The sequence below is a fragment of the Saccostrea cucullata genome, unplaced genomic scaffold (assembly GCF_032062105.1).
Source record: "Saccostrea cucullata isolate Sc308-1 unplaced genomic scaffold, CSIRO_AGI_Scuc_v1 ctg576, whole genome shotgun sequence".
In the NCBI taxonomy this organism is placed as follows: Eukaryota; Metazoa; Mollusca; class Bivalvia; order Ostreida; family Ostreidae; genus Saccostrea; species Saccostrea cuccullata.
In genome coordinates, this window is record NW_026919780.1 from 75,337 (window position 1) to 92,500 (window position 17,164).

Consider the following 17,164-nt stretch of genomic DNA (forward strand, 5'->3'; position numbering starts at 1 on the left):
CTGTCAGGGTGTATTTTTTCCTTTATTTTTCTAGTCAAGTCTCTCCCTATTTTATCTTCTTTTACTCCCTATATGCTTTTTAATTTCTTCTTTTGACTTAACTATCTCTGTTAAACAAAGTTTATGAAATATAATTACAGAAAAAGGCATTTGAAGTATATTTAATTTATGTTATTTTTACTGTAATTTACGTTATGAAAGTTTTGCTTCAGTAAGTCCCCAATGAACAGAGATTTATATGACGTGAACTATTGCTTCAAATAAAAAGAAGTACACATTATTTTTTAAAATAAAGGTCACGCCAAAAATGCATTCTTGATGAATCAATAAAGAAATATTTGAAAGTTATTAAAGGTTTGTAATTTACAATCTGATGGCGCTTTTATTACAAAAGGTAAGACCAAAAACTTCATATTGTTGTAAAATTTTGCAAAATAAATAATTCTCTTTGAAATTGTTTGTGTAAAAATATCTTACCACATTCCTTTTAAAAAGTAGAAAATAATTTTCAATAAAATGTTAATTAAAAAAGTTATATGAAGAATTCAATTTGGTCTCAAGTCATAAGTCCTTTTGTAAAACGGGCCCCAGATCTACATCAGAAGTTCGGTGATGTTAAGATGCTCTCGAGAGAAAATCAATAACGTTTCCTGCATGGTTCCATATTGTTCCGACGTCTTATTTGCAAGATACGTAGCATGTATGTTTTCTGCTGATAACGTAAATTACATAACGTTAATTACTTTTTATCAGTTTTATTTGTGTAAAATATTTACTCGCACAGATAAATGCTCTGTGGCAACGCACTTTGAAAAAATTACGCACTTTGAAAAAATTTTTCAAAGTGCATTAAAATTGGGACAAAATCAACGCACTATGAAAATTTTTTTCAAAGTGTGTTAAATTTGGGACCAACTCAACGCACTTTGAAAATTTTTTTCAAAGTGCGTTAAGAGTTTACATCAATATATTTTACCAGTTAACGCACTTTGAAAAAAAAAAAATCATATTTTAGTCATGGAAAGATTTTATTTGTTATTTATCTTTCAAAAAACTAAGCCTAACCCTAACCTCAAAAATGAATTGATTTTACTCCCATCGAAAAGAGGAGAAGACGGGTATAAGATCCCTAAGTCCAAATCTTTATCTTTCCAATACATAGGTGTCGGTAACAAAGGGGGGAGGGGAGCAATAAACCTAAAAAAGGGTATGCTGCATTTTCAATGCTTATACGATGTATATATCTTTCCAAAATAAGTGGGGGGGGGGGCTTAGCCCCCCATCCCCTCCCCTGGCCCTTCGCCCAGTTTCAATGTCTATGCTATACTCAAAGCATTCATATAATTATATATTTCCTAACTGGTATGACGTTGAAAACTTTCAATAATAAATGAGTTAATTAAAACAGATGAAAACTAGAAATTTTTAAGTACAGTAAAACTTATGAGAGAGAAAGAATTTTCATAGTTTTGAACAATCAAATTAGCCCCTTTTTATTATGATAAATGCTAAGTTGCTTGAAGCTGTCCTCTGTTAGTGCCCCCTATACACCTTTACATCTACTTATCAAAGACTAGAATTAAAAAAAAGAAGAAACGAATTAATGAACTTAAACAATCATCACTCTTTTTTTCAAGACCCTTTAATTTTCCCTTAATTTATTTTATCAAAACCTTCAATATTTAAAACGTCAATATTTCAGGTCCTACAGTGACTTTATCATTAAAAAGTTATCAAACCAGGATCTGTTATTTATCATACCGATTATTTGAAGGAATATTGATCAATCTTTACATTTTTTTTCAAAGTGCACGAAAAAAATTTATTTTTTTAAAAGTGCGTTAGCTTGGTCCCAAATTTTAACGCACTTTGAAAATTTTTTTCAAAGTGCGTAATTTTTCAAAGTGCGTTGTAACAATGCTCGTTTTGATATTTTACTTGTTTGGTACATCAAGAAGAATAAATATATTGATATGTGCAAAGACATTTATACTCATATTCTTGAAGTATCGTTGATAACGTAAAATACATCCTTAAAATGAACCACTCACCTCTGGTTACCAGACCAATGTTTTTTTGTAAGTATTCTGTCATATAACTTTTCTTTGATTCTGATAGCATTTTATGGACATTGTTGGATATTCTAGTAGATATTTTATGTTTTATATACCCTTTTATGCTATTTAAACAAATAATAATACATGTATTTTGATAACATTAATTACAAAAAATTTGCGACATAATCATTTTACATTTTTTTTTAATTTCACTGTAGACAAATATTTTAAAGTGTGAAAATTCAGTATATTTACGCATTGTTACATGTAAAAGTCATAACTTTTAACATAAAATATAATTTCTGTGTTTTATTCAATGGTCCAAACATTGACCTTTGCCTGAGTGACAGACTGAAAAACCACTTTTTAGACTATATACTTGGATCCCAGGGAGGTTTTAACCTGTGTATTAACATTTTACTATGTTGGTTTGGTAACTATAGACATATCACAAACAAAATACTAAAAAATTTACCAGTTATTTTTATACTAATGTAATTTAAAGTGCTTGCGACATCCAAATAGCGCATATGGACAGATTATGTGAGAATAGGTGTAAAGCATCCTCAGGTAGTGGAGATTTAATTTTGTTTAAATGAAGAAATCTGAAGGTGGAGCGACATGGAGATAAAAGTTTTACATATGAATGTATGGGGAAAAAATCTTCTGGTCAAGAATAGTAGAGCCATGATTAGTTGTGTTAATATTGAAGCATCTTCAGGTGTGCAGATTGAAGTTTGTTTAAATTATGACCCCCCCACCCCCCAACCCCAAGATAGGTAGGGGGATACAATAGGGGATTAAATTGCATAAAGGAATATATACTATAGAAAAAAAATGTTTTGTTTTAGAACTGCAAATTTAAGCCATAATTTAACCTCAAGTAAGTTTTCCAACCTCCTGTAAACTTTTCATGTGCCATTTTGCTCAGGTGAATGATGTGGTCCATGAACTCCTTTTTTTTTTTTTGGAAATAACCAATGTCATATTTTTTAATCAATATCCGTAATTTGACAGAGTAACACATTACAAAGTGCCATATAGAATATATATAAAAAATGTATTGAATTAAGCTTGATGAATAAAAAATAGCATATACAATAATTTATGTACATGTTTATCTTACTTCCTATAGAACAGTGTTTTGGTTTTTTACAAAACTTAATATTGTGTATCTATAGTATACAAATGCATTACTTTGAAGATTTTTGTTTTAGTGCCTTCTCCTCCAAGCATTACAGCAGGTCCTAAACCTTATCCTATGAGAAGTTGGAACCCAGAACTTGGAGATCGAGTATATGTGTACCTACCAAAAGAAAAGAATACACGTTTACAATGTGTTGCTAGTGGAAATACTCCAAAATTAAGGTAATTTACTAACTGTGGCGCCTCGGTTATCCGGCCCCGGGATCATGAAACATCTTAAGGGTAAATCAAAATCTTTATGTTATATTTAAATGTTGCAAAAATCAAGTTTCCCTAAATTAATATATTTCACCACATTGTTTTCCAAAAGTAATATTATCTGCAAAGTTAGACAATGACTTGTCTGTTTATTATACAAGAATTCATGTACATGTATTTAACAAAAAAATAAATATACAGAGGTTAACTTTATGAATCAAGTTTAGATAAGATAATATTTGATTGATTTTAATCATTTCATAAAATATTCATTCCTTACACAGAAAAAAAAAATTGTTGTTTTGATGGGGATAATGCAACACCCTGTAAGATTCAACATATAGGTATTTTATTAATTTTCTTGGATTTATTATATATATAGTTTGAATTCATCCTCAAAAGTCATGCATCTATGGAATAAAAAAAAATTAGTGAGATCACTAATGTCTTCTTGTATATTTTATACTCAAATACATAATTTAAACACATAACTGAAATATTTGTATATAAATTCCTTTAAAAAGGATGAACCTCTATCCAAAGGTCACCTCTCTACAAAGGTCACTTTTAATGCATTCCGTAGATGGCTGCTTAATAAAGGTTTGACTGTATAGACTTTATTTATGTAAAAAAGACAACATTTCTAATGTATAACATTTTTAACAAATGATTTTTTTTAAAAACACACCATCAATTTTAACAGCTCCAATCCCCAGTACTGTTTATAATTTCTCAGTGTTATCTTACTAAGAAAATGTGTTAGAAATAAATTTGGTTTTATACTTTTCCTTCAGTTGGTAATTTTAATAGACTTGGATTATTATCTACCCATTAACATTTGTCATCTTTAACATAGCAACAAAATGTTGCAGTGTTTGAAGTTTTTGTACATTGTCTTTTAAATTTGTGTTTCAAAAAAGTTACGGACTGATGATTCTTAGATCTGTTCTGTATTGCTTTATGTGATCATAGCATAAAAGAAATAAAAAATATAATGAGTTTGTGTAAAAAATATCTGATGAAATCATACTTCTTTTGAATTTCAGCTATGATTGGATAAAGGATGGAAAATTAATAGATTTTAATTCAACAGAAGTTACATATAAAAATAATACTTTACGCATTTATAAAGAACATGGACTAGGTACGTTAAACATTCATCATGTGCAAGAGAGTGATTATGGGATTTACCAATGCAGAGCAGGCAGTGCTAGTAGTCAAGCTTTGTCACTGAGCAAGAAGGTTGAATTAATTGAGGCACACATCTCATCTTTTCAAAATAATAATGACCGACCTCCAAAGGTTGTGCTTCTTGGACAGTATGTACTTCTGACTTGTGACCCACCTTACTCCAATCCAAAGGCTATTCTTAAGTGGACTACAGATGACACATTGAAGGAAATGACATTGAATGACAGAATTGTCATGGATTATGAAGGTAATGTTCTGTATGGTGAAACCACATTATTTCTATATCAAAGACAAAATGTGTTTGTGAAACACTGATGCCCCCGTATGGCAACGTTGTGAAGATTAAACTTTTCTTTTATGCAAAATTAATATATATGTGTATCCAAAGTAGGGTATTATCACTGGAAATACAATTGTTAAATATGAAAGCAGGCAAGGTTAAAGTTTTTTCATAGGTATGAAAGTCTCCAAGGTTAAGATAATTGGTATCCAATGAAAGGTCTTGCCACAAAGAATACATATGTGAAGTATGGAAGCCCTAGCCCTAACCCTTCAAAAGTTATCGCCATGCTTACCAATTTTGAAATGAAGGAGTTACTCCAAGGTCAAAGTGTCATAATTCTTGATATCAAAAGGTCTTGTCACAAGGATTATATATGAAAAGTGTGAAAGCACTAGCCCTAACCCTTCGAAAGTAATGATCAAGGTTTGTTTTTTTTAAATTATGTCAAACTCCAATGTCAAGGTCAAAGGTTCAGAGTCCATGGTATTCAATGAAGGGTCTTCTCACAAGGATTACATATGTGAAGTATGAGAGCACTAGCCCTTAGTGTTCAAAAGTTATGGCCAAGGTTAAAGTTTTTTCATAAGAACGAGAAGAATCTATAAGGTCAAGGTCAAAAGGTCAAGGTTACTGGTATCTAATGAAAGGTCTTGTCACAAAAAATACATATGTGAAGTATGAAAGCCCTAGCCCTTCAAAAGTCATGGCCAAGGTTACCAATTTTGAAAAGTAGGTCAAACTCCAAGGTCAAAGTGTCAAATTTGGTGGTACCCAAAGAAAAGGCTTGTCACATGAATTAAATATATTTAGTATGAATGCACTAGCCCTATCCCTTTAAAAGTTATGGTCAAGGTTTGATTCATAAAAGTAAGTCAAACTCCAAGATCAAGGTCAAAGGGTCAAAGTTCTTGGTATCAATGAAAGTTTTTTTTCACAAAGATTACATTTGAGAAGTATGAAAGCACTATTCCTTACTGTTCAAAGTTATGGCCTAGGTTAGAGTTTTTTAATTAAGTACAGAAATATCCAAGGTCAAGGTCAAAAGGTCAAGTTGTTGGTATCCAATGAAAGGTCTTATCACAAAGAATATATATGTGAAGTATAAAAGTCCAGGTGTCTACTGTCCAAAAGGTATGGCAAAAGAAAAAGTTTCGAATTTTTGTGTAAAAGTGGGTCAAACTCCAAGGTCAAAAGGTCAAATTTGGTGGTACCATAAGTAAGGTCTTGTCACAAAGAATACACATGTGAAATGTAAAAGTCATAGCTCCACTAAATCAAAAGTTATGGGCAAGGTTAAAGATTATTTCATCTAAAGTGCAGATGTATATGTACAAAAAAAAGTTTTGAACATATCATGCAATCCCTGCATGATTGGAAGTAATCTGTTCTAAATTAAGGCCTTACAGGTAGTGTTGTACTTCACTTATATCTTACTTAAAGATCACTCATACTTGATAGAGTATGAAGGGTTAATGCTTGACTTATAAGTCACTTATAGTCACTTATAAGTGACAATACTTGCATAAAGCATAAGTGGCTAATACTGGCTTATAAGTCACTTATAGGTCAAGCAGCTCATTTGCATATAAAATCCTAATGAGTACCTTATTAGTCACGTATAATTTAAATGTATCCGTGAAGTGTAAGTCCAGAATAAACAACTTATAAGTAAAAGCATAAATCACTTATTATAAGTCACTTATCAGAAATTTCTGTAAGGGTTGGCACACAAGTAGACGACACTAAGATTCATATTTCTGTTTATGAGATTCTGATTTTAAAATCCCAATTGCTACTTTTCTCTTCCTTTATTTTAAGTACAAACCAGTAGAGTTACAGTCTCAGCAGAGACTTGTGGTTTTTAACGCAGTGTCTCAAATAGTCCTTGTTTTCCAACTTCTCCCAAAGAAAATATGAGAGGAAAAATGGTCATGTAAACTGATTTCAATTCATTAAAGATTCAATCGTGAGGGAAAGTCAAGCTTAAATCTGCTTTATGTCATATTATATACATGTTATATGTCATAGAGCTCAGGACATTATTTATTGAACAGCCCTCGTATGTTATCTAAAATGTACATGTAACCCTTATGCTCTTACGCTTGGCATGATTATTTTTATGCCCTGCCATAAATATGGCCGGGGCATATAGTGTTTGTCATGTCCATCTTCCGTCCATCTGTCCATCCATCCTTCCGTCACACTTTGTGTTTAGCTCTCTTCAAAGCTAAGTTTCAAAAAACTAACCAAGATATTTTCATCAAACTTCATATGCTTATAGATATTGATGAGGGCTATGCAACTGCATCCACATTTTTTGACCTTGACCTTTTCTTTGACCTTGACCTCACTTTTCTTAAATTAGTGTTTAGCTCAGTTTTAAACATACCATTCAAGATGGTGTTATCAAACTTCACATGCTGATACAAACTTGCACGCATGATGCATGATGCATCAGACTTGCTTCGGATGCTGGATGGACATTTTCCAAATGAGTGACTTCCAGGAACTATGCTTGACCAAACTTGCATGCATGATGCATCTAAGGATGGACACTTCCAGATTTGCTTCGGATGCTGGATCTGACCTACATTTTCCAGATGAGTGACCAGGTTAAAGTCTTTGGAGTAGGTCCATTCCTAAGGAACTATAAGCCCCACTTGGACCAAACTTGCATGGATGATGCATCTAGGGATGGACACTACCAGACTTGCTTCAGATGCTGGATCTGACCTATATTTTTATTCCCAAGTAACTATAAGCCCTACCTGAACCAAACTTGCATGGATGATGCATCTAGGAATGGTAGTCCGAAAAATCTGACGTTTTCCTGGCTTTTTTACGATTTTGATATTTTACATGCCAGGAAAACGTCAGAACCGGCGCCATTACGAAAACTGGAAATTTCACCGTCTCGACCCAGAGTTGATTTTCTATACTTGGGAACCGAATTAGATGCAGAAATTACAATTTATCAATGGCACAATGCTCCTAGAACTCACCAATATCGATGAAAAGAATTCACCACTCCATACTCCAATCCGAAGTTGCAAGATTTTAAAATGCATGAAATGAAAATTTTAATCTCGACAGTCAGATAAAATGTTTTCATCGGCCCCCTTACAGAAATTTCTGATAAGTGACTTATAAGTGATTTATTCTTTTACTTATAAGTTGTTTATTCTGGACTTACACTTCACTGATACATTTAACTTATAAGTGACTAATATGTTACTCATTAGGATTTTATATGCAGATGAGCTGCTTGACCTATAAGTGACTTATAAGCCAGTATTAGCCACTTATGCTTTATGAAAGTATAGTCACTTATAAGTGACTGTAAGTGACTTATAAGTCAAGCATTAACCCTCATACTTTATCAAGTATTAGTCACTTATAAGTGACTATAAGTGACTTATAAGGGAAGTACAACACTACCTGTAAGATCTTAATTTAGAACAGAACTTCCAACCATGCATGATATGTTCAAAGCTATTTTTTTACATATACACATGTATCTGCACTGTAGATCTTAATTTAGAACAGAACTTCCAACCATGCATGATATGTTCAAAGCTATTTTTTTTACATATACACATGTATCTGCACTGTAGATGAAATAATCAAGTAAAAATTTTATGGAAAAAAATCATTTTCATGTGACATTTCTTTGATGATGCAAACTTAACATATTAATTCAGTTTACAAACAAAAATGTTGAACAAAAAGGCAACAAGATTTAATGACCTTGAGGCTTCTTCAAATTTTTGAAATCTGAAAGCAACTGAGTCAATTGATTCAAAATTTCAGGCAAAGGAAGTTAAAAGAGAGAGATGATGTAAATAGAACCTACTTGTTGTACCTGATGTGAAGGCATACTCAAAATAAATCTAAAATCTCCAACATCCTTTCACAGACACAAACTTGGTTTCAAATTCTTGTTGCTGATCTCTGCAGAGACAAACTCTCTGATTGGCTACCTTGAATACCCATAATGCTCCTTGAGAGAAGTCTAGTATAGGGTAAAAATTCTAAGTCCACACTTATACTTCGCTCATACCATACTGATCTTCACTTATAAGTGAGGTATAAGTGAAACATTCACTGATATGTAGCTCATCTTTACTTATAAGTGAAGTATTAACGAAATCCATTCCTCACTTATACTTACTTTGACTTATAGTACTCTTATAAGTAAATTTCAAAATTTATAAGTGACTTATAAGTTGCTAATAAGTGGATTATAAAACACTTATAAGTTTCTATTAGTTTTTTCTGTAAGGGAGATTATATTATTTCATAAACAAACCATAAAAACGATATTGATGAGTACTAAAGACATTGTACTATTGATAAAATGTGAATTAAGCATTTAATTCAGTTTGCAAGTATCTAAAATCAACCTGAGAATGCCGCTTCCGGTTGGAGGCGGTGAATTCCCAGTTTTTGTAATGGCGCCGGTTCTGACGTTTTCCTGGCATGTAAAATATCAAAATCGTAAAAAGCCAGGAAAACGTCAGATTTTTCAGACTACTAGGGATGGACACTACCAGACTTGCTTCAGATGCTGGATCTGACGTACATTTTTATTCCCTAGTAACTATAAGCCCCACCTAAACCAAACTTGCATGGATGATGCATCTAGGGATGGACACTACCAGACTTGCTTCGGATGCTGGATCTGACCTATATTTTCATTCCCAAGTAACTATAAGCCCTACCTGAACCAAACTTGCATGGATGATGCATCAGGGATGGACACTTCCAGACTTGCTTCGGATGCTGGATCTGACTTATATTTTCATTCCCAAGTAATTATAAGCCCTACCTGAACCAAACTTGCATGGATGATGCATCTAGGGATGGACACTACCAGACTTGCTTCGGATGCTGGATCTGACCTATATTTTCCAAACATGAGACCAGGTTAAAGTTTTGGGAACATATCAATCCCAATGAATTTGAAGTTCTTGATATCTACAGTATTAACAAAGTTATGAATATTTGTTCACACTATACAAGTTTCACACTACATGTGTAGAAATGTGTATATGCCATGTAAGGGGTTAAACACAACTTTCAAGAATATGTTGTTAGGATAAATACTAAATATTAAGAAAATATGATATGAGATATGCATTTAACTTACACTGATAATATTCATCAAGGTGAGCTTGTTAATCTTTGATTACCTATGTTTTATTAAAGACATCATTTCTAGATATTTTTATCAAACTTCATATGTTGATTCATACTGATGAGAGATATGCAACTGCATCAACATTTTTGACCTTAACCTTTGCTTTAACATTGACCTCACTTTTCCTAAATTAGTGTCAAACGTCATCAGCTTATAGATATTGAGGTGAGCATTTCAAGTGTATCATCATATCATCATTTTTAAGCTTGACCTTTCATTTGACCTTGACCTCACTTTTATCCATTTTTGTTTAAGTCAGTTTTAAAGAAACCATTTATAATTATATTTTCAACTTCATTTGCCGATACTTACTTATGAGAGCTTTTCAACTGAATCAACAGTTTTTGACCTTGGTATTTCCTTTGACTTTGACCTCACTTTAATGAAATTAGTGTCAAACTTCATATGCTGATACATACTAATGTAAGCAATTCAGCTGCATCACTATTCAAGATATTCTGATCAAAGAAATAAGCACGCTAACTCTCGATTCCTGCCTACATTTTGGAACCATTTAATTTAATATAGATAGCAATTTGATCATAAAATCTTTATTTAATACAAAGAACAGTTCAATGGTAATTGATGAATTGTCTTAATATCAGCGCTAAACAGGAAATTATCCATAATTCCAGCTCTTGAAAAAAGGGGGGTAGATGATATTTTCCATTGAAATCGGAGTTTCAAGCATCACCATATTTTGAAATAGTCTTGGATATAATTAAATGTTTCTTATATCTTTTCTTATGTTTTAGGCAAATAAATAAAACATAAAGATATCAATAAAATAAAATGTTTCAGTTGTAAATCGCTTTTAAATTGGTGGGAAATAAGCATTATTATTGTTTTTTGTCAATAAATATATGTCCCCCCCCCCCCCCCCCCCCCCGTGTCACACAAAAAGCTTTGGTATGAATTTGTGAAATAACATTCCACCTGTAAGAAGGAATTTTTGTGACACGGGGGGGGGGGGGAGATGTTTTAAAAATATTTTCTGTTTTCCGTTGATTTCTATAGTGAAAAACACAAGTTTTACCAAAATTTTAGAGTTATCTCTCTTTGTTTTCCCAAATAAGTAATATTTTATGAAAATCCATACAATTATCTTTAAAAAATATTAAAAATTCATCGAATATGTTAACTTTTAAAAATTTTGACTTGGAGGTAGGCGGGAGAACAATACTATCGTTCGCAGTTCTTTTATACACATACAAATTTTCATGTTGCTTTACTAATATATCCTCGGCGCGGCATTCATGTCCTATGGACATATTTCTAGTCTATTAAGGCATAAGAAAACTTGGAATATGCACTTGAAAAAAAATTGTAATTTTTCAAATAAATGGCAACATATTAAACTCTTAAAGTCTGTAGAGTTTTAGTAGTTTTTTATAGACTTATCTATAAGCTATACGATTATTGATTATTATTTATACTCATTGTCATTTCAGGCAACTTACACTTCACAAATATAGCCAAGGAAGATGGGGGAAAGATGTACTCCTGTTTCGCCTCTCTTAGTTTCATTGGATTCTATAGTAAAGGACCATTTACAAGTTTAAGTGTAAAAGGTATCAAAGTAAAATATATCTTTAGCTCAAGTGAGCTTTTCTGATCACATTTTGTCCCTTGTCCGTCCATCTATCTATCTGTCTGTCTGTAAACTTTTCACATTTTTGACTTCTTCTCGAGAACCACTGGGCCAATTTTGACCAAACTTAGTACAAGGCATCCTTGGGTAAAGGGGAATCTAAATTGTTAAAATGAAGGGCCAAGTCCCCTCACAAAGGGAAATAATCAAGAAAAGACAAAAATAGGTTGGGGTCATTAAAAAATCTTCTTAAGAACCACTGGGCCAGAAAAGCTGAAATTTATGTGGAAGCATCCTTGGGTAGTGTAGATTCTAAATTGTTCAAATCATAACCCCTAAGGGTATGGGGGGGGGCCACAATGGGGAATCAAAGTTTTACATAGAAATATATAGGAAAAATCTTTGAAAATCTTCTACTGAAGAACCACTGGGCCAGAAAAGCTATATTTTACTCAGTAGCCTAATCATCTTTTGGGAGATGGTTGGTGTTGTCATGTAGATGTGGAGTAAGGTTTTGGAATTCTGATTTTACCCCGGGGGGTCAAATGGGGGTCGAAAATGGCATTTTTTATGCAAATATCCCCATCTTCCCTGAACTCCTCATATATTTTACTCAGTAGCCTAATCATCTTTTGGGAGATGGTCGGTGGTTCATGTAGATGTGCAATAAGGTTTCGGAATTTTTATTTTGCCATGGGGGGTCAAATGGGGGTCGAAAAATGACGTTTTTTAATGCAAAAATGCCCCGTCTTCCCTGAACTCATATATTTTATACAGAAACCAGGAAAGCTAAAGGAGCTAAAAACCTATGATTCACAACTATGTGGAAAGGGTTACAGTTTCTGAAAAGCTGGGTTTTTTTCATGCATTTTTTTTGAGAAGCTGAAAATGTATGACATGTACAGTGTTGAAAAAACTGCACATTTCAGATAAAAGTATATGATTGAAAATAGTTAATCAAGGTGCATTGAGTAGCAAAATAAAGCTAAACTGTTATAACTAATTCTACCACAGAGCTTAGTCAATTTTAATGTACACTATTAACCTTTTCAACTTTAAAAATAATTATTTTAAAATATTTATATCATCATTTGTGATTCAAGGGAGAACTTAAGAGATATGAACAGAAGTATATCTGTTGAATATAAAACATGTACATGTACACTGTGTGTGTGTGTTTTTTTTTTTTAAATAATTTGTTTGTTTGTTGTGAAAACATCTCTATTGGGAATTTTTCACTCATATGGAGATGCCACCCCTTAAAATAACAAAGACAAGATGTGTTTGTGATGCCCCGTACGGCAGCTTTTAGCGAAAGTTTAAGTTTCTCAAATGTAAGTCAAACTCCAAGGTCAAAGGATCAAAGTTGTTGGTATAAAAAGGAAAGTCTTGTCTCAAGGAATATACAAGTCATGTGAAATAAGAGAGAAATCCCTAGTACTTCCTGTTTAAAAGTTATTGCCAAGGTTTAACTTTTTTTTTAAAGTGGATCAAACTCTAGGGTCAAGGTCAAAAATATTTATACCTGTTGAAAGAACACAATGACTACACATTTTAAGCATGAAAGCCCTAGCACCAAGTTTAAAGTTTGGTATTTTTCTTGTAAACTGGGTCACACTCCAAGGTCAAGAGATTAAGAGGTAAAATATGGTGGTACCCAAATTAAAGGTCTTGTCCCAAAGAATTTTAATATCAATTCTCTGTAATTATCAAACAATATCAATAATGCTTGGCCACGCTACATTTTCAATTTTAATGAAACTTTTTGTGTGTACTCACATTGTCACATCATTAATGGTTTTATATTTTTTTATTTCAAAAAATGTCTCGTTGTCATGGTAACGGCACCTATTGTTTCCTCTGTAAATTCTACTTAAAATTTGACCCAAAAATGTGAATTTGTCGGTCTTACTGAATAAAAATGAGCTTAAAAGAAACAAGAGACTGGGAAAATCTACTTTTGTTTCAAAACTACTATTATTCCTCTTTAGTATAACAACATAATTTTTTAAAAACTGTAATTCTACACAATGGCTTAACAATGCTTATCTTTGGGGATTTTGGCATTTTGCCAAATTGAGAAAATTACCATTTTAGACCCTTTTTCAAAGCGATTTTTTAATACTTTGCACACTGATTTGAAATTCATGAAACAGTGCATTGTATAGATGGTATATAAGTTAGTTTAAACACATTAAAATATTTATGGGACATTTAAATATTTTTTTTAAAAAGCTGATGAAAAATTACCCAAAATTTGCAAAATTTCCGTATTTCAAGGAACATATGCACATTTCATTAAGTTCATATAGAAAAAGAAATGTTCCTTTCTACCTGTTTTTATGTCATTTACAGTAAAATTAGTCAATATCTAGGAGAAGTGTCATGTAAAAATATTCACATCCCATTTCCAAGAGCATTAATACATGTAAATCTGTTCATATATAGGAGAACTGTGAACACCTGCACAAAATGCCCCCCCCCCCCCTTCCGTAAAATTGACAATTTTGAAGTACATGTAGACTAACCAGGGCATGTTTCAAGTTTCCTGAAACTATCCCTCTTAGATTGAAACTAATATGAAATAAAATTTTCCCTATCCATTCTCTGTTACTATGGAAACAGGAATGCAAGATTTGTTACCATGGAGACAGGAATACCAGATTTTTAACCAAAATGCCTGCATTTAACAATATTCCCAAAACTACACTTCTTTACTCTTTTATGAAACCTACGTAATGAATTAAATGTGAATGTGAACTAAATTTTTTGGCATTTTAAATTTGCATCTTTATGATGTTTCAAAAATATAATGCATTTTGTAATGCTGTGTCAAATAATTGCAAAACCTTGTGGCTTTTCCTTTTTCAAGATTTGGTCAAACTTGAAAAATTCTGAGATGAAACTAAAACAAGCAGGACATTCATAATATTTTACTCATTTCAACTTGTTACTTTATATACTTATTAAATTCATGGGCAACTGCAAACCTTTGAATACTTTGAATAAAGTCAAAAATTTATCCCCCCCCCCTTCTGATTTTTTCTTTTAAAACTTATGAAACACGGCTTTAAACTTGAGAAAAATTACATTGGTTTAAAAAAAAATCACATCCTCTTGGGTAAGTTATCTTGGATTTAAACATAAATATCCAACAATGGAAAACTTTATACATAGTGTTTGGCATATAATTAATAATTAGGTTTGCAATGGATCTTTTGTATTCTGTAAAGTCAGTTGAAACAATGCCCTCCCCCCCCCCCCCTTGAGACACTGTCCCCCACAAGTATCATTTTAAGGAAGTTCTTCCTTTCATTTTACTAGGTTCCTGCCAACATCTCATCACACCAACTATATCAATCTCCTTTTCTTTTTTTTCACCTGTAAATAAATTCTGAAAACAAGAGAACATTTCGCTTTGTTTATTTTTTATAGATGCAACATTTAGGGTACATTTATTCTCAACTACACAACATTAGATTTACATGACCAAAATTTTACTGTTTCTGCTGCTTTGAAAACCTTGTCTCTGGATTTTCCACTTTAGAGTTTTTGTTGGTCAGGCATGTACCGGTAATGACCTACATTGACATACGCAAGTAACACTGACAATTAGTTAATGAGAATTATGCTGAGTTGAGTTTTTTGGCTAGGTACAGGATAAAACTTGATAAGTTCTAAAACATATTGTTATACGGCATAAGATTTGAGGATGCCATCACATAATATCATAAACATGTTCCTATTATATTTGAACTTTGACATCTCAAACACTGATATCTTGAAGACAGTGGGTACAAGTACCGGTATGTTGAAGTGGGTTGGAATTCAGTTTTCACTTGCCTGGTTTCAAACCTGAAATATGGCATCCCTTCTGAACCTGCAATGGTGAATAATTCCTGATCTTTCCAATATACACCAATTTCAAGCTAATTAAATGTATATGTAATCCTTTAGAAAGTTTTTTTCTTTATTCTACATGTAGTATAAGAATTGTTCTGTTACTGGACAGGTATTTTAAAAATTTTGTTAAAAAAAAAAGAAGAAATAAGCGAGGTTTAAATTTAGATAAACTGAAATATTTTTAACAATTTCAGGACAGATGATCAAAACAAACTTTGTCAAAGAATTTGAACACACATTATAAACTTTTGATGCACTTTTTCTTATAGAAACAAACTTGCTCTAGTTTAATATTTTAACAAAACAATTCTGTAAAATATGTGCCTTATCAGTATGCTTATGCCAATAAAGAAATGAAATAATAGGATAAACAATGAATGAAAACTGACAGAAGTGGAAATTTATATTATAAAGATAAATAATGTTCACTTAAAAGTCTCTCTCAGCATATCATAAAAAGTAAACCTACTGAATGGCACAGATTTTATACAATCCCTATATAGACATTTATATTTCGGGGGGGGTGGGGGGGGGAGTTCAGCTGTATCAGCAAGTAATCTTTATATGCTTTAAATTCATTTTATTAATAAAAATAATTCATTCATTGGTCAGAAAGTTAAACTGTCAAAAGGTATAGTTCGCTTGATTTGATAAGGAGTCACCACTGACCACTACCGGTTCTGTGTATAAGGCAAATAAAATTAAGAAAATATGCATTGGTTAATCTTGATATTTTTGTAATGCTCAGTATATACATAAATTTACCTGCTGTCTTCATTGTTTAAGATGTCTAGCCTTCTTTTCTTCTTCCAGACTGTAAAAACTTTTTAAACATTTGGAACGATATTCGTACCAATTATTTGGAAGGCTTTGGTAAATTAAATACATATTTTAAGTATAAAAGGTCTTTTTATTTTGAAAAATACTTGAATATGAAAAACCGAAAGACAATCGGGTAATTCTCACAAAATTCAGAATTAGTAATCATTGTTTAATGGTGGACACGGGTAGGTATGAAAGGAAAATTAATAAATGTGGTAAAAATGAAATTCTTCCCAGGTGTGAGAGAATCTGTCCTTACTGCACCTCAAGTCCAACTGAGGATGTAAAATTGCATTTTTTGCTTTAGAATGTTCACTTTATAATGACTCAAGAAGAGAGTTTTTAGATAAAATCTTTAAAACCTTTCCTAATTTGATACTGCTTAACAATGTTGACCTGTTTACATGGATTATGTCAAATGAAGATTCTGAGTTTGTTGTTTTATTATGCCAACTTTTAAATGCAAATTTTAATAAGAGAAAACAACATAGTTCAATATAGGCATATTGCAGATATTATACATAGGCCACTTATAATGTACATTCTATACATCCTAAAAGAAGATAACTAACTCTCTGTTCATTATACAATGTTTGTTTTGTTCTGTTTTGTATATATGTATAACTGTGATGATTGACACTGTTCTGTATGCTCCACTGTGGGCCCAAATTGGTTGAATAAATATTCTAAACTAATTCTAAACTATTTACTTA

At 32.1% G+C, this 17,164-nt stretch overlaps 1 protein-coding gene across 1 annotated transcript in view; it reads left to right on the forward strand.

The window, feature by feature from the left end:
• LOC134237952 (neuroglian-like) overlaps positions 1–17,164 on the forward strand; it is a 71,324-nt gene that overhangs the window by 20,539 nt on the left and 33,621 nt on the right. The window contains exons 3-5 of the mRNA XM_062720088.1: positions 3,275–3,425; positions 4,508–4,899; positions 11,587–11,706. Of these exons, the coding sequence (XP_062576072.1) occupies positions 3,275–3,425; positions 4,508–4,899; positions 11,587–11,706 (663 nt within the window). The remainder of the gene's footprint in view (positions 1–3,274; positions 3,426–4,507; positions 4,900–11,586; positions 11,707–17,164) is intronic.